We start from the raw sequence: 27,652 nt of genomic DNA on the forward strand, positions 1-27,652 counted from the left end.
TCTTGTTCGCGCGTCAATAAAGTTTCGGTATTTTGAAGCATCATGGCAGCTTACATGTTTACTGCGGCTATGAGATGCTCGGTGACTTTTGTACCTTTTAGCTATGTTCCGACTTCACGAAACACCTGCTGTCAGGCCTTCAGTAAGACCGTTCAAGGTATCTTGTCTTCGCAGCTGTTTTTTTATCATACCTAGAGGCATTTATTGCCTGTTGTGTCCGTTTGTGTTTCTTCTATCAGTGTTCTCTAACTGGACACCACTTGTTTATATTATTAGTTCATCTGATGGCGGGGTGATATGTGACGTAATTTTCATAAATCTAGATAGAAGAACAAAAAAAAAAACTTTTTTTTAACCCCTTTCTGTGATTTTTTTAAAATTCTCATGATAATAAATACGCTCGGAAACCAGTAGTTTTTTTCTGCAGCATCTACTTGTGTCTACTTCCACAGAATTAATAGAAATGCATTTTTTTTTTTTAATATACAGATGATGTGAAAATTGCACCTTTTGACAAAACATGCATGTCATCATCGTGATCCTTAATAACACTGTAACTAACTAAATAACTGACTAGCTGCATGGCTCTGTTGCTCTCACACTCGATTCTCATGTACAGTTGTACATTGAAATAAAGGCAACCGTGACAAAATATTTGCACCTTGTAAGTACATAGGCCTACCTCAGGTTAAAAAAAAAAGTCAACATGTCGATAAGTCTGCTTTTGCAATGTAAAAGTAGAAAAAATAGAAAAGTCAAATCTCCTAATATTTAGATCACTTTTTCTTAACTTAAGCTTTGAACTACGGAAGCCACTTAAAAAAATCTATGTATTAAAAAAAAAGAAAGATCCAGCTAAATACACTCAAGTTAATTAATTATTTGCCTAAACGTCACTTAGTTAATCATGTATATATGTCTCTTCTTTTCCAAGGTTTCGCTCGTTTGAGGAAGCTCTGTTCATCCGCGTCATTCTCCTCACAGTGTCCCACTGATGATTCTGCTGACGTCGTCACTCGGTACGACCGCATGGTTCGGTGTGGCTCTTTGAGGGAAGATGCTTTGCAGAGGAGTGTTCTCCGGCAGCTGGTTCGCTTGCAACAGACCCTGCGAAACTACAGTAACACTTTCTACTTGAACCCGCCTCCCCTGACAGTAAACCCCGACTGTGATAGACTTCAGAAAAGGACAGAGCCCTGCGTTATAACAACTGGAGCATCTGCTCACAAGGTAAATGAGATGTCATCACAGTCCCTACTAGGGCTGAATATGAATAATTCATCATATTCAAATTGACATTGTAGTACAATGCAATTTTTAAATCGTAAAGGCAGCAATTTGGGAGGGGCTGCTGTATTTCAGTAGATTTTATTTTTAATATATTGCATTAAAAAAAAAAGTCTAGATAAGTTCAGTGCATGAGAAGTGCAGTGTTTACATATTGTTTCATGAAACGTGAAAAGTTGAAGTCATAAAGCCACAGATTTATTTTGCGTTCTTGTTGTAATCCACTTATGACTTAAGTTTCCGCAACACTTGTTTGCTAGAATTTTGCGAAGGTGTCATAGGGAACGTTTACAAGGCTGCAAGTCAAAGTGTTTAGTGAATTAACAATTCTAATTGAAGTACATAAACTGTCTTTCATAATTAATTAATAGTTAATTTGCATTAATTTAGTGTAACTCTAGCCTATATAACCAAAACATGTAAAGAAATGATATTGTTTATTGTAATACAGATTAATTTAATGGTTGCGATTGTTAAAGGCATACTTGACTCATTCGGCCATTTTCAGTTAATATTTTGTGCAGAATCAATTTGAGAACTTCATTATTTTTCATGTACAATTATTATTTTTTCTTTTTCTTTTTTCGAGAGAGAGCTCAGTATTGTTCATTCGGTAATTTTACCGATTTGACATGTCATCATCATTGCTCTCTCTTTTTCTTTAAATTTTTTAAAATTTTGTATGTGGGTGAGTATGTGTGTATGTGTACTCATTAGTTCACCTAAAACCTATTGAAAAATCCCATACCGTTCACCTAAACCGAATACTTCAGAATCCAGCTCGAGTCGTGAGGTTGTCAGGAGACCCGAGGAAGGATCAAAGAAAAGAAAGGAAAGTGAAATCCAGCACCGACCAGACATTACCTACTACCCACCGGGTTACCAACCAGAGTCTTTCACCAACCCCAGAAACATCTAATAACAATGAATACCTTTTAAAAAACGAATTTCTCCGCTTGCTGTCGACTGAAGATGACATCACCTGTGCTGAGGAAGTAGGTAACGACCAATCATGGCTCAAGAATCGCAATTCGATTGTTTTTCAAACTCGTTAGTCACACCTGCAAAACCTATCATCCAAATTTTAACAGTTTGTTTGTTCATATGATATCTCAGTGTCGTAGGCGCATCTGTTCTCTCATTCATCTACGCAGCCCCATTTACACTTAACATATGGGGAGGGGCTATGAATTCTCGCTGTACTGTACTCGGGCTAAATCAGCAATTGCGGCGGGTGGGCGCAGGTCAAAGGGAGGGTAGGGGTCTGGGAAGCGTTTTGGAGCGGTTGTTGTTGTTTTTAGGTCAGGTGGAGATGACTGTCTCGTGTTGGGCGCTGGGATTTTTCGCTGGCATAGACGCCGCGTGAGGTTAGTGCGGAGATTTGGGAAGGCAGCCGGGGGCAGACCTCCCGCTGGGCCCGTCCCGGCACCCCTCTCACTCTCTCACCGTTCCCCATGCAGTAATGAGTGAGGAGGGGGTGGGGGGTGGGGGTGGGGGATCACCATTATGTGGGCCATTCTTGTCCTTTTTGCTTTTGATTTGGGACTCTGACAAATACTTTGGTGTGAGGCTATCAACACCGCCACCGCCACCCCCTCTGCCTATGTGCACCTTATTCCTTACCCCCCGTATTCTCTTTCGCTCTCACACACACACACACTGACTGGACAATTACTCCTGTTTGAATCAGGTCATAACGCTGTCCGTGTCGGTGTGTTTTCTCCCTGCCGCCATTGTTCTAACTAACTGACCAAGTCTGTGAGGAGAGCACACTTGACTTCATATTGACCCAATGTGGCGTGGTTTTGCGGATGGTCGACTAACAATGGGCTATTGTTTCGGGAGAGCCACCCACAAGTCAGACCTGTATCATTTCACGCCGTTGCTACTTTTTGACCACGCGGTGTTTAGGATTATTCGCAAAGTTTACGAAACCGACGACGTCCCGCGTGTGAACTTTTGCCACATGTGCCGCGGAGGAGGAGGTGAGACGAGGCCATGGTGCGCCGTTAGACGGCCCATCTGAGGGACGGGCCTTGTCTTTCTCCACTCTGCCATGGTGGAATGGCTTCCAGCCACAACTCACTAGTAGCCCGCCGCGCCAGCGGGCAACTTTGGGAAGTCAGGGAGAAGTCACAACAGTGTTGTGAGTGACTGAATGAATGAGTGAATAGGGAGAAGATAAGTTTGTTTTTGAGTTTGTTTTCAATCAGCCATTGTCCTCATTTATCAGTCAAGTGCTCCTTGTGCAGAGGTCACTGAGTGCTGTCGCCGTGAAATAGTCACTAAATTAAAATTGAAGAGGACAATCCATCCTTGTTTGTCAGAGCTCGCCGTCATGTTGCCTGGTTACTGACGGCAATACATTGGAACCTCCAAAGTCGAATGCGTCTAAATGGAACTCGTGGCAATGGTAGGAAAGTGGAACACAAATTCCTTGTGAAGTGAAAACAAATATGAGTGATGTCAACAACCCGGCCAAATGTGCATTAGTGATAGACCGATAAACTGTTTTTTGTTTTTTTTCAAGGCCGATACAGATGCCAATTATTGGTAGTCAAGGAGACGATAACCGATATTAATTTTCTTTAAAAGAGAAAATACTATTGACAAAGTTTTAAAAATGTACATTTTCTTTTAGTCTTAAACATACAAAGAATTGGCAAAAACCTAACAAAAATTGCAGGGAGCTTCCAGAGTCATCAGCATGTGTTTCGCTGAATTAAAAACTAAGCAAGTCAATTGCTGCTGGAGATAAAGTTTTCCCAAATATCAACATAATTTCTTAATTGTATTTTATTTTTTTATATAAAAAGTATTTTTTTTTTTATTAAGTGTACATTTAAATAAATCCATAAACGAAACGTTTCCTGTATCTCACTGAGCGACAAATGCATGCGAATGCAGCTAATTTGGGGTTTTCGTCAGGGTTCATAAAATCGCTTCAAAAGATCTTCGCAGACAGTAAAAACGGTCAGAATATGTTCGAAATGGCTTTGCGAAAAGTAAAAACTGTCCTGATGAAAACTCTAAATTTCACTACGTTCGCAAGCATTCACCGCTCAGCGAGATACCAGATTTATCGGCCTTCGGATAAGTAAAATATATTTGGCATGTTGTCAAATATCGGCACCGATAATCAGCCCGGCTGATAGCCGGTCTATCCTTAATTGGCATGATTAAAAACATCGGCCACAATATAAAATGAGGCTTCAAAATTGTGAAAAATCAAGCCATTCTTCCCGCTCTCAAATGCTGTGGGCGTGTCCTGTATGCACCAAAACCACGCCCCCATTCAACTGTCAACTATAAATCAAATAGTTCTGCTACAACCTGGAAAATTTTTCATCTGCCTGAAGCCTCCGGTGGCTGGAATATATCACGCCAGCTTCTCACAGGGCTTTTCCACGGTGCTATAACGAGGCACTCTAAAGCGGCCACGCCAGCCCGAAGCCCTGGACTGCACGCTGTATACCAAATTTCCACACTTCTGGCACTTCCCCTTTCTCTTCCATAACATGCGTGCACTCACTGCTTAAGCAGCCATACATCAAAGTGTGATCTAATTTTTTGGGGGGGAAATTGTATTGCAATTTTAAAATGATATTTAAATCATAGCATGTAATGAAAGTTTCATAATGGAATATTTCTTTAACTGATTTCTATATAAAAATATTGTAGCTCAACAAATTTGATGTCAGTGAAAATGAATTGGTCAACTTTTGGGGCTGGGGTGGGGTCCAACTCTAATCGTGCTAATAATAATATCCAATTTGTTTATGCACAATATGAATTTTGAAATTTTGCACTGAAATGGCTGCGGCCTTCTTTCTCCATATTTGGCTTTACTCAGTATGCGCAGCTTGGTCTCATAGAAGCCGTTCCTTTTTTTTTTTTTTCTTTTTTTTTGAAGCAGGGGCCTTTTGATGATAGGAGGCAGGCAGCACAATGACTTTCAGCGGCACCTCAATGCAACAGTACCGTATCACAATTAGCAGCGCTAAACAGGCTGCACACAGACAAGTCCAGTCCATCTCGTATGGAGCCTCATTCAGTCCTCTCCGTTTTGTCTGACAAATCCCCCCATTGTTCCTCTGATGATGCTTTTCTTTCGTGGGAACCCCGGCTTGTCTTGTTGATTAGATCCCCTTTGTCTTCCTCCCCTGCAGTGGGCCAGTCTGGAGAATGTGAAACCTCAAACTGTAGTGGTGGCTTAATGCCTCACAATACTTTTGTTTATGAATCGGCGCTTCGGGGGTTGTACAGTGGCGGCTAAAACAAAGTTTACGTGCGGGTTGGAAGCTACGGCCCCCCCCTTGTGCGTTTATTAATGAGCTCATGCATGCATGGCTTTCGATATCTATATTGTGAAGGATCCTGTAAGGCAGCCTAATCTATTGCTGGTTTGACTTTCTCCCAACATATAGGAAGAAGATGCTCCTCCCCCCCCACCTCAAGGCTTCTATATACACGGAGACGTTGGTAAGAAGGCCTCTGCTCCAAAACTATGCCTGCTTGATGATGAATAAATAATCAAGTAAAACAATGCAAATCTTTCTGCATACCAGGCACGGGGAAGACCATGCTCATGGATATGTTTTACAGCGGGGTGCAAAACCGCTGTAAAAAGAGAGTCCACTTCAACGGCTTCATGTTGGACATCCACAAAAGTTAGTGCTCTCCTCCCCCACTGCTTCACGACCACAACTTTGACTTAAGCTTACAAAAAAATGTCTCCACCACTCAAACGCTCTACATGCTATACTTATGTGAGTTTGTCTCAAAGCGCCGCTGCTAATTGTCGGCCATTATGCACGCACAGGTGAAATTACCGCTTTCCGCGGCGCAGTCGCTCGGCGCCGGGTCGGCCGCGCAGGTGTGCTTTTTAAGACGCGCGTGACATTTTCCGCGTGCTGCTTTTAAAGGGATCCACCGGAGGAAACAAAGCCTGCCGAAGCGAAAGCTGGGCCGCATGTTCACCTATGACCCCATATCGCCGGTTGCCATGGAGATCGCCCATGAAACCTGCCTTCTGTGTTTTGATGAGTTTCAGGTGAGTGACTGTGTTACTGGCGGAGTTGACACACTCGTCTGCGTACATTTTGTATTCACTGTGCAACTTAATGACAATGTTGTGTATTGGTAGTCAAATGTCACAATTCCATGTAATACTTATTTCAACTCACTTCAAACCTAATGGTACAAAAAAAAAAGTAAGGATTCTCAGGATGTCTTTTTGTTTAGAGACAAAAACATTTATACAATACAAATGACAATAATATCATTTTGTTGTTGACAAACAGGTAGAAAGTTGATATGTGGTGTTCACTCCCCTCTGTTACTGTAACTACAACTGTAGAAGCCCCAATAGGCAAAAACGCAAGAAAAACAGGACTGGGGACACCTAGTGGTCCTTGTTAAATAAAACACTCAATCAGAGGATTTCTAGCAGTTCAAATCAACATTTGTTTTCACTTTATGGTCGCACTGGTTACCTAAACTTGATGTCTTCCATCTTGGATGAAATTATGAAGTCATTTGTATGGTAGAATGTCTTATTTTTTGGGGCTCTTTGGAGTAAAATAATCTCTCTTCTCAAACACCAAATTCATATCGTAGTTATAGTGAATGTGTAATCAATAGGGATGTAATGGTACATAAAAAAACACACGCGCAAAAAAATCAGAGGTCAGTAGTAGTACACGAGTTGGTTTTAAGGTCATGGTTTTAATTCAGTGACGGGACAAAAATGCAAAACACAGTGCAACAATAACGTTCTGAAAAATTATGCTACAGTACCTCAACACTTATAGTTGAATTTGTCAATGTTTTGCAAAATCGAGGCAGACTTTTCAAGTGACGTAATGAATTATTATTAGATTTATTATTATTATTTTTTTTTACATATGTTGAATATTTGCCACATTTGTGACTCAGAAGCTGAGCCGCACTGTGCTTGTTTACAGCGCAAGTCTTCTACTCCCTTTACCTAATATGTTCGGTGTGGGAAAGGCAGAATAATTGTCCCATGATATTACAATCGCATAACACAATTTTTGTTGAGTTATATCTGACAGCTATTTTTAACAAATTTTCGGGGTTAGTATCAAATTTTTTACCTTAAAAAATGTTGAGAGAAAAAAATTTGTAGCAAGTTTAGAAAGTTGTTTATAAAGTTTTTTTCTCGGAATATTGACCACCTCTAAAAAACAAAAGTATTTATACCTACCACTTCATAAAATGGTAGGTATAAATATTGAAAACAACCAAATTTACGATTACGGTGTATTAGGGCCACATATAAAACTAGAAAATGCAATTTCTGGAGAAATTGTTTGAGAAGGCGGTAAGGCTTAATGAAAACCTGTGGAATAGATGGAAGCGCTCATGGCGTGAATTGGTGGAATATGTTGAAGTTGGAATGAAGGGAATGGGATGAAAAATGTGGAAGGAAATGTGAAATGTAGAATCTCCCATTAAGAATGAGTGAGGGAAAAGTAGGGTACAAAATGGGGAATTGTGGGTAAGGCGTGAATCCTGGGAATGAAAAAAATCAAAGCGCCCATGGCATGAATATTAGGAATAGTTTGAAATTGGAAACGGAGTGATTGGGATGAAAAAGGTGGAAAGAAATGTGAAATGTAGAATCTGCCATTAAGAATGAATGGGGTTAAAATAGGGTAAAAAATGGGGAATTGTGGGTAAGGCGTGAATATTTGGAATAAGAAAAATACACTCTAGAATGTCGTGAATTTTTGGAATATGTTAAAATTGGAATGAGGAGAATCGTTTGAATCATGTGGAAGTAGAAAGATGCTGAAAAAGTGGGAAGTTTGAAGTATAGGAATAACATATGTCAGCCTTCACACAATAATTTCCAGAGGTGGGGTAATATTCAGAGAATTTTTTTTTTTTAAAGAAAAAATTAGCAAATTTACGACTTTATAAAGTGGCAAATTTGTTGGAAGTAGCAATTTTGGAATCAACATACAAATTTTTGTTTAAACAGCATAAAAATCTAATCTTTTTTTTTTTCAAATTGTTCTTCAGTGTATTAGGGCCCAAATATATTTTTGGGGGGCAATATTCCCCGAAAAAAATGTGCAAATTTGCCACTTTATAAAGTGGCAAATTTGAGATTTCTTCTCAGAATATTCCCCCACCCCCAAAAAAGTAAATTTAGTTATTAAAATTGTCATGGCTCGTTTCAAACAGACGTCAAGGAAACATTTGTGGCGAGCTTGAGTTTGACACACCTGCGCCTTACAGAATGAGCGCGCCTGCGTCTTTACAAAGCCAGCTGTTAGCAGCACAATGCGCCTCTTTTCTCTGATATCATTACCGCTAAAGGCCGCAGGTCAGAGGTGACGGTAGGTGCGCTTGCGCTCTCTAATCACTGGCCGTGCGCACGTGCGGCGATCAAGAGCTTTCTTTGCCTTTCATGCGCCTCGGCGTCGTTCGCGCTTTCAAACTGCGCTGGCCGCTCGTTGATTTGTTTTTGTTTGCGCCCCGTCGCCATGCGGCTCGGCTTGAATGGTGGACATGTGCGCGTTTGTTTGTGATGCATAAACAAGAGGTTTCAAGGTTGGAGCGTCAGAGGTGGCGTAGAAGGAGAGAAGTGAAGGAGGGGAAGTTATAGGGGGTTGGTGATGGTGGGGGGGGGGGGGGGGGCGATACCAATCAGCATCCTCTTCCACTCAGCCATGCAAATGAGGCGCTGGGTATCAGTCGCACTCTCCTGCTTCTTTAAGTGAGTGGAGGTAGAAAGCGACTGGCGGCGGCAGCGGCGGGTCAGATGGATCTTATCCTCTTAAATGCTAATGACATTTCTCCATTCTCTTCATTAGCGCCGTGCCATTATCAGTAATTTGTAGCCCCCCCTCCCCCCCACCCATCCCTCTTTTCCCCAGCTAATGAATACTCGCCATTGAGACGTCCGAGATGGGAAAAGGGAAAGAAGAGGAGTGTGAAGAAAATGATTGTGCATCATTGTCAGCGCGCAGCCCCGCTTTAAAAAGCGCTCGTAGGTTGTGTACATAAAGAGGTGTAACATCAAAAGAGTTTTAATGTGGCACCCGCGCGCCTCGCTGTAAACGCGCGGCCCGCTTGAGTAATTGGATGCTCATTTAAATATCGGGATTGGCCGACGGAGATTGCGCCATTATTTATTTTTTTTGTCTTCCACAAGTGCGACATCAGGCCCCTCCACTTGGGTATCCATTCTCTGCCCCCCCCCCCCCCCCGCTCAAGTCATTCAGCAATCAATATTGCCCCCTCATACTATGCCCGCGTTGAGGGCGCATGAATAAACAAATCCAGGTTGTATAAAAGGTCATTTTTAAAAGAGTCTTTTCAAATGAAAATAAAATCCTGCGGTCGGAGGAAACGGGGTCTTTGAGGGAGACGCGCCGAGCCTTGGCTTTCTGTTGATTCTCATTATGAGAGCACACAATCACACGCGCTAATTTGATGGCCCCCGGGCACCTCTCCTTAGCCAAATCAAGGCTTTAACATGCATGCTAATCAAGTATTGGCAAGGGGCAGTGGGGCTAATACACAAAAAGCAGAAGACTCTCCTGCTTATGAAAGGGGACATATGCTTTGGGTGAGGCCACTAGAAGTGCACGTCGAAAAGAGGAAAGTGGGGAGGGCGGGACTTTTATTCAGGCCTGCAGAGTTTAATGTTTGATTCCAAAACTTGACTTCAAACGGCAAACGTTTGTGGAACTTTGAATTGGTCGAATAACTGCATTGATGCGGAATGGCGGTGCGCGAGCGAAGCTCCAGGTGATAGACTCCCAACTAGACAACGAATCAATTATCAAAGTAATCAATCATTATTTTGTTCATCGTGTAAATAACATAGGCTTTACCTGATTAGGATTTTTGGTCCGATCACCGATCAGCTAGTTTGAAAAAAACGATAACTTGGGGACTGGCCCAGCCCACAAATAGTAAAAACCCAAGTATAATTTATGACAATGAAACTATAACGACTATAACGTGGAATGTTTCTGCGCAGTCGATCAATTGCGTCATTGATTGACTACGCAAATTAAGACATTACAGTTGATCACCGATTTTGCATCAAATCATCTGTTCCCAATTCAGCCGATCAGATTGATGTAAAAAGGCTGCTTTTTTTTTTATTTTAGCTTCTCATTAGTAACTATTAACCAATTTCTGTAGTCCTCCATGAAAATGCACTGATTGTGTTATATCAAAATCAAACGTTGTTTTTGCTTGGGAAACCAAGTTACAGACCAAACCAGTAACTGAATCATAATGAGTTTATGCTTTTTTGATTTTTTGAAATAATGTCATGTTTTTGAATAAAGGGATGGAAATGTACCCTTTTTTTTGTTTTTATCCGGTTCATTGATTAATTTACCAAAAAAATGGCAGGTTAATTGTAATAAAATAAAAATAATAACTTATTTTAGGGTATCGGTACGCGTGGAGGCTGCCGATACCAGAATTGGCCACCCTCTTGTGGCCATTTTACAATCGGGAACTCAACTAAATGCTGTATTGGGATTTGTAGCTGTTTGATTAAAATGATCTGCCAATATGTTTTTTAATTTAAAAAATTTTTTTTTATGTATGAAAAGTATTAGATGCTTGTGACATCGGTGCTTGGTATTGGTATCAATGACTAATCAAGAGTTGAGCACTCGTACTGGTATCGGTCTGAAAAAAAAAGTGGTATCAAACATCCATAATTGAAAATTATATGTAGTGGCTTTTTTTCTTTCTTTCTTATAATTATTATTTTTTTTAGACAAACCTTTTCTAATAGTGATGTGGGCGCTTTCTATGGCTACTTGAAACCAAAAAAAAGAATGAATACAGAAGCTCATCAAAAAGATCATTTTAAAAGAATTGATGCATAGAAGTTTTGATAGAAACTAAATTCCTCGGTGGAATTATTTCATGCGCTGACCTCCTCAATCAGTCATCAGGCAGGTTATGCAGACGCTGCTTTCATTATCACGCATGGCGGCCATAAAGAGTTTTCTCCCTCCATGTTTGTCGGCTGGAGGTGAAAAAATAGAGACAAGCGCATTAAGAACAAAAGCCCTGCATCGCTGATTGAAAGGTCAGAGCCCTTCACATAATTTGCCGGCAACTCACAAACGGCCTCGTTCCACCGTCGTCATCGACCTTTGCTTACAGTGGAAATGATGTGGAGGAAAAAGGCAGCGGATAAATGAATACACACGCGCGCACGAGTCTCGATACGGGCCGGATTGATTAGTTTGTGTCCGCCGCCTTTTTTCCTCAACGTCGTGACCATTTGCAGTCATTCCGAGTGGTTGTTGTCGTGCGTGTGTAAGTAGAAGTGCGTTGACCGTGGCCAGACAAAAAAAGCCCTGAATGACACTAACCGATGTGGAGTGTCGACGACTCGCTATAACCTGCAAATGCGGACTGCGCGGGAAATCTAAAGATGAATCATCAATCGATTTGTGATCTTTTATGGTCTATCGACATTAGGTGACGGACATCGCCGATGCGGTCATCCTGAGGCAGCTTTTCCGGACGTTGTTCGAGACCGGAGTGGTGGTGGTGGCGACCTCCAACAGATCCCCTGATGGTACAATTTCATCCCAGGACTTTGAGTTGCAACAAGTGTGCAGTCGTGATGACCAAAGAGTCCAAAGACAATATTTTCCTTACTATGAATTTTGAATATCGAATTCTGAAATATTGATGTATATACACACGATGATAATGAAGTCAGTAAATACGGTAATTGTACAAAAAGAAAGTTGTATTTTTGTCAAGAATAGAAATTGTGGCTGTGCAATTAATCGAAATTCAATTACAATTTTAATTATTACACTCCACAATTACAAAATGGGCTTAATCGTAAACAAAAATAAAAGATTATTAATACAAATTTTGAGTTGTTTAAATTTATATATTTGCACCTTTTCCCCCCCCCTATTTTTAAAAATAACTGATTTAATAATTCTTGTTTGGTCCAAAAGAAACTCGCATAATTATAGTGTTTCAAATAATTTTATTTGTCTTAATATTTTTTACGTTTAAACATTTTCTTGTTTTGTACCAAAAAAACTATTGATCGTCCTAATCGTGATTTCAATTATTATCAATAACAAAAATAATTGAGAAGCATATTATGACACATAAGTAAATAAATCAAATTCAAATAATAAAAAATAAATCAAATAATAAATAAATTTAAATAATACATAAATAATAATAAATACAATTAATAATAAATACAATTAATAAAAACATAAAATAAATAAAATGTTTCAGTTTTGACAGTTATGCCTGCATTTTTCAAGTCAAAATGTAACTAAAAATATCAATTTAAAAAATTGCTTTTATTTTGATCAAAAAGTCTGACTTTTAGAAAGATTTAGTTGACAAACCCAATATCTATTACGCCTCACCCGGTACATTTAGCATTGAGCCTGTAATCAAGGTGGTGAATAACAGCACTTACCCAAGAGGATGTTTCTAACGAAACAATACGTCACAGACACACGACTCGCCATCTCTGATATTTGCAAGCTATTAAGAACAAAGCGAGCAAACGGTGCAAACTTAATAGAGCGCCTACTTGGTATTAATTGCGCTGTTAATGGAATACATGACGGCAGACAGAGAAAACTGGACATGAAAGGCATACATTTGCTGTCTTTATTGATGTGGAGATGGCGCTATCAAAAGGCCCCTCCGTGTGTTTGGTGATAGCTTGGAGCGAGAGCGCATAAAGAAGATAAATTTTTTATATCTATCCTAATGGAGATTCAAACAAGTGAAAAGAATTGGCGGTATAAATCATGTCTGGTGTTGAAACCCATCAGCACGCTGCCTCTTGTATGTCGTTTACAGGAAAGGTCTCAATTTGCTTTGATTGAAGATAAAGTGTTTAGAAGATGGGTGACTTGAACCCAAGAATTTAATGAAATTGGTTATAACTAAATTAGCCACCGTTAAGTAAATAAGTTAATTCCGGGTTTAAAAGGTACCGCTGAAGAGTTGTTGACTTTTGAGTTTGACTTTTTACCAAAAGTCCAAAATGAATCGCTATTTTGGGCATTTGAAAATTTAAACCGTAAATATGCAACAAATGACATGTGTGCATTTACATACTTAAATGGAGACGGTATGTAAATGACACTAAAAACCCAGGTTTAATTTAGCTCCTCCCCTGGAGCCTATCCCAGCTGGCTTCGGGCAGTAGGCGGGGTACACCCTGAACTGGTTGCCAGCCGATCGCAGTTAAGAAAATATGTGCCTGTTTAACTTAATTTGCTCACAAAAACGTATAAATACGTTCTATTTTACATATTACCATGTTCCCAAAATTTTTTTTATAGACAGCATACAGAAGGCTTTGATGCAGCTTCTGAACTGAAGAGAACGCTTGAAGCAGTCGTAGTTATTACAAAAAACGACCAGCAGGCGGCAGCAGAGTATAAGAGATCAACCAGGGCCATGTTGCAAAAGGCTCTTTCCCCCCACTGTTTTAAACAGATTGGTGAATAATGATAAAAACGGAAACAGATAGAAATTTACTTCTTTTTTTTTTTGCTGATGTAAATCAGTGAAAATCCAGTAAAACAGCCGGGAGCAAAGGGTGTTGCTTCGGTGAAAACGGCTGGAAGTGAATGAGTTAACAAATGAATAACTTAGCTGACAGTATTTAAGACCTCATAGATGGCTGCTTCCGATTAAATTTCCAGTTACATGCTTTCTTTGCTTCTGCTTGACCACAGCAACATTATCGAGTAAGAGAGTAAACAGGCGCTCTCCCTAATGAGCCTTTTTAACGATGCCGATGCAGTCCGCCACAGTATCGAAGTTCCTACGAGAGCGGGCTCGGCCCTATTGTCGCGAGTTAAAGCCCAAACATCAACAACAACCAGTTGCATTGCATTCGCAGCTGGAGGGCTTAAGCCCCGTCTTGTTTGTGCGCCGGCGCTCCGTACGTCGGCGGCGCCTTTGTCCCGGATTTGTGTGTGAATCCCGACCCGTTTTATCTGTCTATCACGGATGCTACTTCAGATGTAATTTGTTTCAGCCGAGCTAATTGAAACCTCTATTCAGCGAGCCGCTGTGGATATTGTCCATCCCTGAAAAGGCGACGGTCCTTTCTCTCGCCACCATTGTTTGGGAATGTAATGAATTTTATGTTGCCGCCGCTCTGCCGGTAGAGAAATCCATTTTTCCCCCCCACCGCACCCACCCCTCTATTCCGGGCTCTTTTGTCGTACCTCCCCAACCTCATCCTTCAGTTCATCAATAGCCACTTTATGTGCCAATCTGTGGCGGGGGAATGACATTATTAGGAGGCTAAACAGCACCTCTAATACAAGCCCTCCCCTCCTCTTTCAGATCTGTACAAAAACGGACTTCAGAGGGACACCTTTCTACCTTTCATCGACGTGCTGAAGGTAGAGACAAAGTCACATCCCCGCTCTTGCGTTGCTAATATATTCATTTGTTCATAACACATGAACGTACGCACACGCGCGCGCGCGCGGGGCTTGCACGGGCTGCTGCCTGTGTTTTGCAAGTTGCTCTTTAGCGGTTTGATGTGTTGTGCTTTTCCGGATGCCTCGCACAGTGTCACAAAGCTGTCTTTGATCAGAGCAGGACTGAAAGGTGCGTGGAGAAAAAGTGTGAAGGAGGGTGAGGGGGGGGGGGGGTACAGGTAATACGAATGGTAGACACGCCTAGTGACTAACAGAGATTGCTTGCATTTCAAAAGTAAAGGGGTGGAAGATCCATAGCGAATGATCTGCTTTGCAATTGAAGCCGATGGCGCCATTATCCCACCCAGATGAACGTTGATGAGTTTTGGCGTGACCGCCATCATAAATGAGTTGCGCGATAATTTGTTGTGATGTGACAGATGATGGCGACATTCTTGCACCTTTTGCTGGCATTTAGTCAAAAACAATATCCGTTTGTTATTGTCTCACTGACGACTGATTATTTTTTTCTTCATTGTAATTAATCGCATAACATCAATAGTTAACTCAAGATTAATTGCAAATTGTAATATCAGTTCTATATGTACCATACAATTTACAATGACCCCCCCACCCCTAAGTTTTCATACTCCTGTTAACATAAAATTTGAAAAAAACCTAATAGAAATATGTCTGCATCTTTTTATTTATTGATACAGTAATTTCAGTAAGTGTGATATTAATTTAAGTTGAGGTCATTTTTCTGCCACTAGATGGCATAATTGCATTTGTAAGACGTTGGTGACAACTCCGTGCATTTTTCTTTTCATATTAAGAGCTATCTAATCTTTAACATGAAATTCTGTACATTTCAAAAATTGTAAAATACAACTTGACTCCAGTCTCCACAAATAGATGCATTTTTATGAAATGTATTACTGCAAAATTTTGACGAAGACATGTCTGTTTCGTTGCGACTGGAATTTCCCCAGTACAGGCTTTCCAAGTAAGGCGCGGTCATGAATCACGCATTTTAAAAAAAAAATTGTGACGTTAAAGGAACTTTAAATGGCCTCATAATTAACACACTCGTTTGGACACCCCTAGTTGATATGTTTTCACCATATAGTGAAGTTTGTTTCCATACATCCATTTTCTATCGTGAGCACATTTGGATCGCATGTAACCGCAGCCCTATCAACCGTAAACAATGTTAACGAGAATAGTGCGAGAGTCCATTTAATAAGTTGAAGCACTGCAAGAGGAGGGAAGTGAAAGTGGGTCCTCATCCAAACGAGCCCTGTTGGTCGGTGCAGAAATCTCCATGGCAACAACTCCAAGGTGGTGGCCTGCTTCAAAATCTACTTGCCAATATCATGTCCAGGTATGATGATTATCCTTTTTGTGGGGGATTTTAATGTTGGTTGGTTGGTGCAAACGAGGGGGGGGGGGGCAATTTTTAGACTCATGTCTTCTCTCCCACTTAACTGATTGTGTTTGACCGCTAAGGTTCTTTTCTTGGAGTACCGTACCAGAGAATTTCCTACGAAAGAAATGGGAAGGGAAACTCTCAAAATGCTTGTTTCGAATGACTGTGGTTGCCATCAGCGTCCCACGTCCTCACATCCGAGGCGAGAAAGCCAGCCCGATTGGGACGGAACTGGCTTAAGATGTGCCACTCCACCAACTTGAGGAGTCCACGTGCTCCTCGCCCGGCCACCAAGCGTCACCCTTGCCCTCCTTAATCCGCCCTCATCGTGGTCCTGAATGGCTGTTGTCCCTCTCTGCCCAGACGTCCATGTTTCCTTTTGTGAGGCCATCTGGTTTTTTTAGGGTCGGGCCCTTTTTTCGGCAGGTTCACGTCTTCCTCTATAGCGGTCTTGGAGCGGAGAGTTAAAGCGTGTTTTTTAGCAGGGTCGCCCCGCTAACTAGCTGACCCTCAATGGATTGAATTAATGCTGGCAGGGACCACGGATGTGGGCCCTCCTCCTCCACGATGCAACTCAGTCTTGTATGTGCGCGCCTGATTGTGTTTCAATAGGCGGCCAGAGGGTGAATGATGGTGTTAAAAGTTTTTTTTTTTTTAGAAATAGCCGGTGACATTTCCACCCTGTCACCTGGGCTGAAGTGAAAGAGGTTAATCCAGCGCTTCTGTCCGCTTGGGTCGACGTCTTTATTTGACGATTGACTCCTGATTCGACGGAACTCCCTTTTCTTCCACTACTTGTTTCCTCTGTCAACATTCCTGATAGCTTCCAACTTGTGGACGGTGGACTTTCCACAGTTGAACACAATTTAAAAAAAAGACTTGTGATTTGTTGCAATTTCAAAATGAATGGCTCAATCATCCAACAAGCCTTCAGAAAATATTTATTGACTCGTTTGGTGATTTTCAGTAACATAGGTCAGACTTGGTTTCATCGGATCAAAACACATTTTCCCACATTTGGGAATTTTTGTTATGACCCAATGAAACCAAGGTTTCAATTCCAAAAGCTATGTTTGGCGCAAGCTCAGGGTTATAATAGTTAGGAATTTTCCTTTTCTTTTTCTTATTTTTTTTATTCAGTTATTTTGAACTAGCGTTTACACAGGTTTGCTAATTTTTTTTTTTTAATGTTTCGTTTTAATTTTTTTAATTAGTTTTACTATTAGTTTTAATATTTTTTTTAATATGGAGTATTTCTTGTGTGCAAGATTCAAACAGATGGATGATGATGCTATTTTCACAACGATCATAGTTTTATAGGCATAAAATATCATTTATTTATGTTGTTTTAACCACTCCTGTTGCTATTTTATTTCTGTTATGAAAATGTTTTTTCAATTTTTGTTTTAGTTAGATACCACTTGTTTTTCAGACTGATACTAGTATGAGTACTCAACTCTTGAGTAGTCACCGATACTAATACCAAGTACAAGAAAAATAAATACCTTCTGTATATTTATCCAAACATAGCATGTTTTCTTAAAATAGCACAAAATGAATGGCAATTTCTAAATTTCTCATTTCTAGTTCTTAATTAAAACATGGCCACAAGAGGGCGGTACCTTGAAGTAAGTCCTGCTATTAGCCCGTTGCTGGTATCGGTCCTCGCCCATCTCTAGTTTTAGTTAATGAATTTGTTTTCATTACATACCTACAGCGAAGCTTGGTGGTGGCAGTGGTGGCTTTGTGGATGTTTTTCTTGAGCCGAAGTCAAGGTGGAGGGAATTCTGAACAGTTCCAAATAGCAATCAGCGTGAGCACAAAATCCTGCAAGAAAGCAAAATTAAATGTCAGGAAAAGCCTCGTAGAAGATCAGAATTTGGTGTGGGGTTAATCGGAGGAGTATATAGAGAGTTGTAAGGGTTAAATTTGATGTTGGCAAAAAGTTTGGCATATTTCCCCCCGACAAGATTTTGGTTGAACTCCGAATTGTTTGACTTTGGGTCTACTCTGCTGTATTGTGTATTTTTCACTTCTCCAACCATTTAAACATTAAGTTTCCTCATTCGTCATGATTCCGTTGTTTGGTCCGCTCTTCCTTTGTAGCCGAGGCAAAGCTCAGAGTTGTGTAAAAATCCGGGATTTAAGGGCTTTTTATTAATGGACCCTGCCAGTAATGTAACTAAGACGGACCCCGCTCCCAAACCGTCCTCCCTCTCCACTCCACTTTTCATTGCCCATCCTCACGCTAACCTTTTATCCCGCTCTTTATTCTGTCACTATCCTGTTCCGCTCGCTGCTGTTACTCCCCCAAGGTCAGGCTTCTGTATTTTGTAGCACACAATGCTTCGTATGTGTGTCTGTTTTGGGGTTGTGATGGCGGTGGCGGTGGCGTGCTGGGGTGGGGGGGGACATGACAACAACCCTGAAGCTACTTTTAAGTATCTGTAGGCTTCCTGTTGTTTTTAACCTCTTTTTCTGATCTGCTCTCTTTTTTTCTTTTTCTTTTTTGACGATTCCATTGTTAACGCGGGCTGTGTGCTGTGCTGTGCAAATAGAGAAATAGTACATAAAGAAGAAAAAGTAGAGGGTTACGGTCCTCCAGCGGAGACCTTGGATAGAAGTACCGCTCGTGAAAGAGGCAGCCGCCTGCCAGTTCAAATCAAATAATCGTTGATATTTTGGATGACTGACATTGTGTGTCGGTTCATTTAATGGCAGGGCAGTGGCACAAGGCGCACTTCTGCCAGGCTTTCATAGCAGGGTCTGGAACGAGTGGCAAATAATGGAGGAAGATGAATCAATAGTCCTCCTCTTGGAGTGTGAGGACAGTAATCTACTTATACTTAATTGATTCAGTTACCTTGGTTAGAGTCTTTTTTTTTCCCCCCCTCTGCGCACTTGTGTTTTATGTTTTAAGCAGGTCGTCATCTTTTGAAGGCAACGTTTAATTGAAAGATATTCTGTTGCCTTTGGATTTTTTTCTTTTATTTAATAATCAGCTAATTAAGTTTTTCTTGATGTATTTAGATAATGTTACTCTTTAGCCTGTGAAGCTCTTATTCAATGTGTTTTCATCAGAATTAAGTGTGAAATTGTATTATTAAAAAAAAACCTCAATATTTAAAATCATATTCCTCACAATATGTTCTATGCGTCTCTCCACTATGGTATTCTGATTAAGTTGCGTTTGTGGTATATGAGTTAAAGATCTTAGGGGGTGGCCATTTTGCCACTTGCTGTCGACTGAAAATGACATCACAGCGAACAAACAACCAATCACGGCTCAGCTTACGGACATCACATGACCAAACTCAGAAGATAGGTGAGCCATGATTGGTTGATACCTGAGCGCTGAGAAACTGTGACGTCCGTTCCAGTCACCAGCAAGAGGCAAAATGGACGCCCCGCGATAAGGATAAAAACGGATGGTTATTCATAGTTGATTTCCCCTTTAGATATTAAAAAAACAAAGTGTTGATTTTGTATTTATGGAATTTGTATTGGGCGCCATACATTCACATAATTGCACCAGGTCACAGTTAATGTAGAACCTGCATTGCTTTTTCATTTAAACGGTACATTTTTCATTTAAGCTTCCTCATTTGCACCCCTAGTGGCCAGGTGGAGGCAGCACATGAAGTATTTTTGAGTGTGTGGTTTTTTCCCCCCTCTCCTTTTTTTTAGTGGTTTGCTTTTGGGCCTCGCCGCTGTGCGAAAGCCGTTTGAGGGTGGGGGGTCCTGTGGGGGTCCCCGATCCCAAAAGGTGGGGCCTACACGCCTCAAAAGATGTTTCCCCAAGAGGGGCAGCCGGAGGCAGGAGGAGGTTGTGAGAACGACCCCGCGGAACAAACCGCGGCTGGCCCAAGGCGGTCACTTTTTAAGGGAATAGATCATTAGGTGTAATTAGGGTGTTCGCATTGTCACGAAGACCCCCCGCCCCACCCCCCCGACTGCGTAAGAATGAATAAAATCACTAGATACCACCCCCGTCCGTCCCCCCTCTTACTCACTCTCACACACTGCAGTAGTTAGTGAAAACACTTTGATGTCACAAGAGTCGTCCAGAACTTGCCAGCATAAAGGCAGTGTTTTAAGCTTTCTCTCTCTCGACCCCTCTATCCCTGCCTCCCCTCTTTTCTTTCCATGCCTGCACACAAGGCTGTAAGACACACACGCTTGAATGAGCGACAGCCCCCCCCCCCCCCCCCCCCCCAACCTCACTCCCTCATCTCTTTTTCAGCCTTCCCACCCCACATTTCCTTGAGGCCTGGTCAATTCTCTCCGGGCTAAAAAAAAAAAAAGAAAAAGAAAAAAGAAGCATCAAATGTTTTCTGCTGCCGGGTAATGAGGGAGTGGACCTCATCAGGGCCCAATAGTCAGCTATCCTTGGCTTTTGTTGCCGCTCAATGGCACGGCGCTCTTTCAAAGACTCAAAAGCAACTTTTGGAGGAGTAAAAGATGGAGAAAAGATACGGCGGATATAGAGGGAGAAGGCACAGATGTAGTCACCGAAAATAAAACGCCACTCTAAGAAAAGAAGGAAAAAAAAAATCTATATGTCATTGTAAATGTCTGCCCCGGAGAGAGCTGCGGACAGTTGGGACAATAACAAGAGAGGAGCGACATGTGTTTGGATGACTTTCTTTCAGCGAGGACTTATTGTCCTGTCTGTCACATCCGTTCAATGACTCAGCTCAACTAGTCAAACATTCGTTTGCACTCGTGCTAGTATTGCGAGAGCAATGTTGACCCCCCCCCCCCTCCCAAAAGAAAATAAATAGTGTAATTTTAGAGAGGGAGGGAGGGGGAAGGTATTTTAAAGAATATTACTCCAAAAAGGGTTTTTATGAAAACAAAACATAATTTTACCAGAGTAAAGTTTTCTCGCCAGACATAATTGTAAAAAAATATTTTTTTTTATGTTAACCAATTATTTTATGTCAATTTTGTTTATGCATTTGAATGTGAGAAGAAGAAGAAGAACACACAACTTTTTGAATTATGGGACAAGCCGAAAGTCACATTTACATATTAGGAGATTATTCTTGTATTATTCTACTCTTTTCAAAAAAAAAAATTTTTTTTTAAATGCACTAATTAATTTTTGTCATTTAACAACTTTTTCTTGTAATTTGGCTTTTTTTTTTGTTTATACTAATAGTAGCCTACTTTTTAATATCTGAATAGAGTGTTAAAATATGTTAAAAAAAAAAAAAGACAATAAATTTGTGTTACCAATGCCCACATTATTTTTAGTAGGACTTGATACAAAAATGCACCTTAATTAGTGACTTGTGAAAAATGTTTGTTGCTTCCCCAGTAACTTCTTAGGGCTCATTTCCAAACGCGAGTAAAATCAGGAGGAGTTTGGGCGTGCCGAGGAGACGGCGACGTGTAGGCGGATGAAATCTTGGAGGATGTGACAAAGCCCTCGAGATGGATAATCAAGTAATGACCCGCTCGGCCTCAGCCTCATCTGATTATAAATAACCTATGGAATCATCACCGCTGATTGTGTTTTTCCAGGCCCTCGTTCTTCCCTCGCTTTTATTTGTGCGTCTGCGTGGCGAGTTCAGAAAGGAAGGCTGAAGACAATAGCACTCATTCTAATAACGTGGCTTGTGATTGTGACGTCTTCCTACCTTTTCCCCCTCATTTTCCAGACGCTGCGTAGCCATTGGCGGGGTCACGGCAGGTCGATGAAATGACATGTCCCCTTTTGTGCGACTCTTGTCAGGTTGTTATTAAGCCCGATTCTGCCAATTGGCTCCGAGCGGACGCGCTGATAAAAAGTTGACAGCGGAGAAGAATGGACTATTTCCGTCCTCTTGCTTTATGATTGCTAATTATCCCGCGGCGTAAAGGAGGCCGGTGGCAGAAATCCGCTGATTTCATAACGCTCAGCCGGTCCGCCTTGATGGCATTGATGGGACTGATGCGTAATTCTTGTCTTTTCTGGGCGAAGAATAGCAGAGATGATGATTGCGGCTTGCGCTGTCCTCCCTGACATGAATCCTGTTGACATCGTACACCGCATGGGAAAGTTTGAACTGCATATTACAGGTTCAGCACTTTGAATAGCAGCGGGGGGGAATTCGACAGATACATTCTGCTCTGTTGTTGTTTGCTGCAGAATCCATTTCTTCTTTGCTTGTTGTCCATTGTGCTGTGTTGAGGAGGACACTTTTTTGGGGGGATGGGGAGGGGGGGGGGGGTGATCCTCCACTCCTGACACAAATAAGCAAAGAAAAGGTGTAAGAGTTGAAGATGATTTATGATCAAGAAATACAAGAATAGTGCCAGAAATATATTTTGCGGTCTAGTCTGGACAATGCAAAAAATTGTGTGCATTATAGGCTTCATATTTGTTGTGTTTTTTTGTTTTGTTTTTATGGCCACACAAGGATGACGGTTACTCTCAGAATTTTAAAATGGAAGAAGCTAAACTATTATTTTTATGATTTAATCAAGTCAAATGAATCAGAAATCCTTGTCTACATATTTTCACTAGTGAGGCGTTTCTGGTATTTTGGTTACATTTTTGAGCTACGACGTGGCTAAAATATGTCATGAAATTACATTTAATTACATTTTTACATTTCAGGTCATTTTGTCATCAGTTTCTTTTTTGCATGTGAATATTTTTGTTTGAAATTCTAAAAATGAAACAAATAAATGATGGCAGTTTTTAACGGACGTGTGCAGGAGTACTGCCCCCCCATCTGCCTCGACTCTGGTGTAGACTACAGGAGGCTTCACAAGACTGGAGCAGAGAAGCTCTACTTCCTGTAAGACCCAAGCACTCATTATTATTATTATTATTATTTCTATATGCGCTCCTTTTTATTGCCCTGCACCAGATTTTTGTGTGTGTGTGTGTGTGTGTGTGGGGGGGGGGGGGGGGGGGGGGGTCAATATAAATTATTTTAAAACGTTTTTTATGCGACCCATACAACACCATTGAACAATGAGATCCCTCTGATGCTGTGGAAGTGACTATAAAAGTGTCAGGAAAAGCCTACTAGAGCTTCTGAACTTTATTTGAGGCCAATTAGAGACATTTTAAGTGGTGGCAGGTGCATGCGTTTTTTTTTTTGTTTTTTTTAATGTGACTGGTTAATTCTGAACACAGCCACGTCCCCTAGTTATAGGGTGTGCACACTTTTGCAACCACATTATCTAAACTCGTTTGTTTTTACAACTATACAGTTAATGTATTACATCAGAGGTGCAAAACATTTTGAAATGATTTCTTTGAACATGGGGTGTGTAGACTTTTTCTATCCACGGTATTACAGAGCAGAAGGTGGCAACAAATGAGGACGATGAAGTCTCCATCATCCCAAGAGTGGAGTCAATAGAATGTGACAAAATGGCTGAGCATTAAAAGCTAATTTTCTCTGTTATGAACACACGCGCTCTCAAGCGCTCTCCTCTTTTCACTCTATGTAAATCGAGTGCATCACTCACCGTTTAATAATGCGAACACACACGCGCGCGCACGCACCTCATTTGGATGTGCATTCACTGGCTAATGCTTGTTTAGAGTCGAACATCCATTATTTTTTTTCTACTCGTGGAGTAAAAAGCTAAGTAGCCTCCCGCTCCACTGCGCTCCTCGCTGCTTATGTTTTGATGTTGCCACTTCAGCATTATTAATTTCATATTCCATTAGCTCTTTATTGCCCCGTGTTTGTGTGCGTGTGTGTGTGTGCAGGACAGGAGAGCCTGGCGCAGACCCTGTATTGGATGCCATGTTTGACGAGCTGGCTTTCAAGCAGAATAGCTGTAAGGGGGCTATAATTTCATTTTTTTTCCATAAATTAAAGCAATATAATTGTATTTTTTTAATACCAGATTGAAAATCCATTAACATGACTCGTAATAAGAATTGGTTTTGATGTTGGCATTACAATTTGTTGACGTTATTAGCAGACCAGTCAAGACGCCTCATATTAGCGTTAGCATAGATGCTACTGTTAATGTTGAGAGTGAAATACAGAGATGCCTTGAGATACAAGTTTAATTATTGTAACTTAAAACACTCAAATCATCTTTCCCCATTCAAATGAATGGCAATGCTAACCCCCAAAAATTGGAATGACTTTTTTTTTACAAAATAAAAAAATAGCACTCTATAATATTGTACCATATAAACATATTACAGTAATGACATCATTTAATTGAACATCAATAAGCTTCAATTCAAAGGATGTTCTTCTTCTCCTTCTGGTGTGCACACCTTTGCCATCTGGGGGCAGTATATTCCAAACATGGATATAAAGTACTACATATAGGGTATAAGTATTTTTGCCTATCAAAAATAAATAAATTCATTCTAATGATGGCTTGTCGGGTCACTCATATCTCAAGGCACCACTGTATAGTTATTTGCCGCACACTACGATTATAAATAAACAATTTTTATTTCAGGAAAAAGTATTAGCTTTTTCTTTTAGCACAGTTAGTCATTAGATGATACTATAATACAGTACTTTATATCTGTAGGGGGAGCCTTGGAGTAAAAACCACAACAACAATATTTAATACTTTTTTTTTTTTAACTGCATTGAAAATGTAATATTTCCAAGCTCTACTTCACATCCGAAAACTCATTTTCTTCTATTTGGTTACCTTAAGAGCCACCACCGGTTAAATATCAGAAATGACCTTAATAATGAACGCTGACATGGTGAGGTGTGTTTCCATAGTTACCGGTCCGAAGGTGCTCACCGTGCTGGGCCGGGAAGTGACGCTGGAGAAGACCTGCGGATCCGTTGCAGACTGTACTTTCCACGAGCTGTGTGGCAGAGTGAGTCATGTTATTTGCCCAATACCGAGCGTATTTACGCTTAATATTAAAGGAATGAAAAATCTGTATATTTTTTGTTTTAAACTATTGTATTTCCTTGTAATGTGGCCGCTGGTGTCAGTTTATTCATAATCTTTCCATGCAGAGGATAAATAATATATGACTGAGTAGTAAGGACTGTTAAATACTTATTCACTGATTTTCCGCCACCTCAATTTAAGAAAAATATTTAAATTTTTTCTTAAATTGAGGTGGGCTACCCGTGGTTTTTGTTATTGGTTTGCTTATTGACGGTATATTCCCGCTTCAATAAGTTTGGGGTTTAAAAATATATAAAATGATTTGTTTGTTTCTCCAACGCAATTAAATGACCGTCAGTTACTCGCAGATTATTATGTGAATAGTGGCTCGATTAAAGGGTTGAAGCACACTGATGTTGATTTAGCATTAGCATTAGCATTGGCAAAATCCACTCCCTACTCATCACAACTGCTCTCATAAAGCAAACCTCCTTAATGCCGCGTGTGCTCTCGTACGTATTGTGCCAGACTTTCTCCCTCGTCGGCGGCCAATTTTCTGCTCAATGTCAAAAAGCAGTTCTATTGATGTTCATGTGAATAGTTGCGCCGGGTCTTGTGTCTGTCGTTCGCTCTCCGTGGATGTCTTGCGCCCCTTTTCTTTCGAACAGTCGTCTTGAATGGCAAAGCAGATTAAAAAAATATATATACGAATAAAGTGCCTTTTTCAAACCTGTCAAATAAAGATTTGAATTTGAACGCTGCACGTTGTGTAAAAGGTCAGATAAAAACATTTTTTAAATGCGTTGGATTCATTGCATGTGTTCTTTGTTCAGATTTGCAATGTGATTTGGCTACAACTGCTAACGACTAACCCTTCAAACGTGGATTTTATTTTATTTTTTTCTCCTCCCAGTCTCTTGGCGCCAGCGACTACCTGGAGATGGCGCGGCTCTTCGACACGGTGTTCATCCGCCGCGTTCCCATGCTGACGCTGCGCTTGAAGGACCAAGTCAGGCGCTTCACCATCCTCGTCGACAACTTCTACGACAATAAGGTGTTCTGGTTGAGGAAGCAAGGATATATAAAAAAAAAAGAAGAAGATAAATACACAGAAATAAAATCTTTGGTTTAGCTGAAACTGGATAACTATCATTTGATCAGCTGATGTTATTCCAACTATGTCCTGTGGGAGGCGCTGCAGGCCCATTTATAACGAGTCTAGGTACACTCGTGTTTTTGTGCTCCCATTTTTGTAGTTTGCAGGCTATGTGGACTGGTGAGAAATGCAAATATTTTTTTATTTTATGTCTGATTCCTATAGGTGAGGGTGGTGCTACAAGCGGCAGCTCCATTAGACCAGTTGTTTGTCCACACTGGAGGAGATGATGAGCAAGACCAGCAGCTTTTGGACGACTTGGGCCTGACGGCGGTGCGATGGCAAACATCAACTTGATTGTTCGGTAGCAAGAAAGCGACTATATTCGGAGTGTTTTGTGTCTGTGTTGACTCTATTCAGGAGGTGGCGGAGCGTCTGAGTCTTTTCACAGCTGAGGAGGAGATCTTTGCCTTTCATAGGACTGTTTCTAGACTCACGGAAATGCAGACGGACAATTACTGGATGGCGGGAGATCGCAGCATCACGAAGAAACGGCACACATAAGTTGCAATACCTGATATGTATATTTCATATATTTCTCTTCTTTTTTTTTAAACACAATACAAACATACCGATACACTTTATCTGTGACAAGTTACCATCTTCAATCACAAAGTGTCTGTGGTAGTACCAAGACTGACCTGTGAGAGGCAGCGTGGTGCCACAGAGCAACCAGACTGGGAAACATCCTCCTCAACACAACCAACTCAAGAGAATGATCGCTCAGGATAATAAACACTCAAATTTGGTCCAATAATGAGTATACATGAAACCCTGATTAACACAACAAAGTACCTCATCATGTACAACACAGTAAAAATACTGTATTTCTTCTTGCATATGCATTAAAGCATTGCATGATGCTACATGCTATTGTTTGTTTGTTTGTTTGTTTTTAAGACAGTGGGTCTAATAAAGGACCATATAGCACAATATATTTATGGTTTTCATATTTACATAGAATGTATGAGGACTGTGATTATGACTTTCTGTTGAGGTAACTTCTGTTGTGATCTGACGCTCTATAAATAAATGTGACTTACAGTAACTTCTTTACTACTTTGATATATTTTCCCCCATGTACTGCTCTTTTAGGTGTATCCTTATTTTACCTTAAACAAGGCATGTTATAATTTACTGAACCAGGAAGGTAAGTCAATGTTTCATCCAATGAAGTAGTAGTAAGAGTAGTTGGCTGCTGCCCTCCAGTGGACAAATTAGGAAACGTATCCAGTGTTTACTTTTCAATTCCCCTGTAAATGCAATCTCCATATTTTAATTCACTTAATATATTATCCAATGCGTCCATCCCTTTTTTTTAATTTTTTTTAAATAAACGCTATATTTTACAGTGACGTTGCAAAGTAAAACAAAAGGACATCTACAGTATTACATTACGTGTTTGTGAACATCCCTTGTGTGTCCTGTAGGTGGCAGCAGAAGGCAACCAATTGCTACGAGTGATGCGCTTTCTCCCTCATTAAGGAT

General features: G+C 40.7%; 1 protein-coding gene across 2 annotated transcripts; it reads left to right on the forward strand.

Moving 5' to 3' along the window:
- The first annotated feature begins 30 nt into the window (after positions 1 to 30).
- afg1lb (AFG1 like ATPase b) lies at positions 31 to 27,206 on the forward strand. Of its 2 annotated transcripts, none has more exons than XM_086061622.1 (13): positions 31 to 157; positions 985 to 1,230; positions 5,715 to 5,769; positions 5,856 to 5,957; positions 6,213 to 6,340; positions 11,785 to 11,884; positions 14,665 to 14,723; positions 22,882 to 22,964; positions 23,894 to 23,964; positions 24,888 to 24,988; positions 25,922 to 26,062; positions 26,330 to 26,437; positions 26,525 to 27,206. In XM_086061622.1, exons 1-13 carry the CDS (start codon positions 104 to 106, stop codon positions 26,666 to 26,668), a joined length of 1,392 nt encoding a protein of 463 aa, XP_085917748.1. In that variant the 5' UTR covers positions 31 to 103; the 3' UTR covers positions 26,669 to 27,206. The 2 variants fall into 2 exon arrangements, with proteins under 2 accessions (XP_085917748.1, XP_085917747.1); XM_086061621.1 differs by having other exon boundaries at positions 37 to 157; positions 935 to 1,230.
- The last annotated feature ends 446 nt before the right edge of the window (positions 27,207 to 27,652 follow it).

This window comes from Leptonotus elevatus, chromosome 18 (assembly GCF_054856555.1).
Source record: "Leptonotus elevatus isolate MCC_2025b chromosome 18, RoL_Lele_1.0, whole genome shotgun sequence".
Classification (NCBI taxonomy): domain Eukaryota; kingdom Metazoa; phylum Chordata; class Actinopteri; order Syngnathiformes; family Syngnathidae; genus Leptonotus; species Leptonotus elevatus.

Coding starts and splice junctions, on each gene's coding strand:
- afg1lb (XM_086061621.1), top strand. CDS start 43: ATGGCAGCTTACATGTTTACTGCGGCTATGAGATGCTCGGTGACTTTT. Junction 22,965..23,893: donor GCAGAGAAGCTCTACTTCCT/GTAAGACCCAAG, acceptor GTGTGTGTGCAG/GACAGGAGAGCCTGGCGCAG. Junction 26,063..26,329: donor ACAACTTCTACGACAATAAG/GTGTTCTGGTTG, acceptor TGATTCCTATAG/GTGAGGGTGGTGCTACAAGC.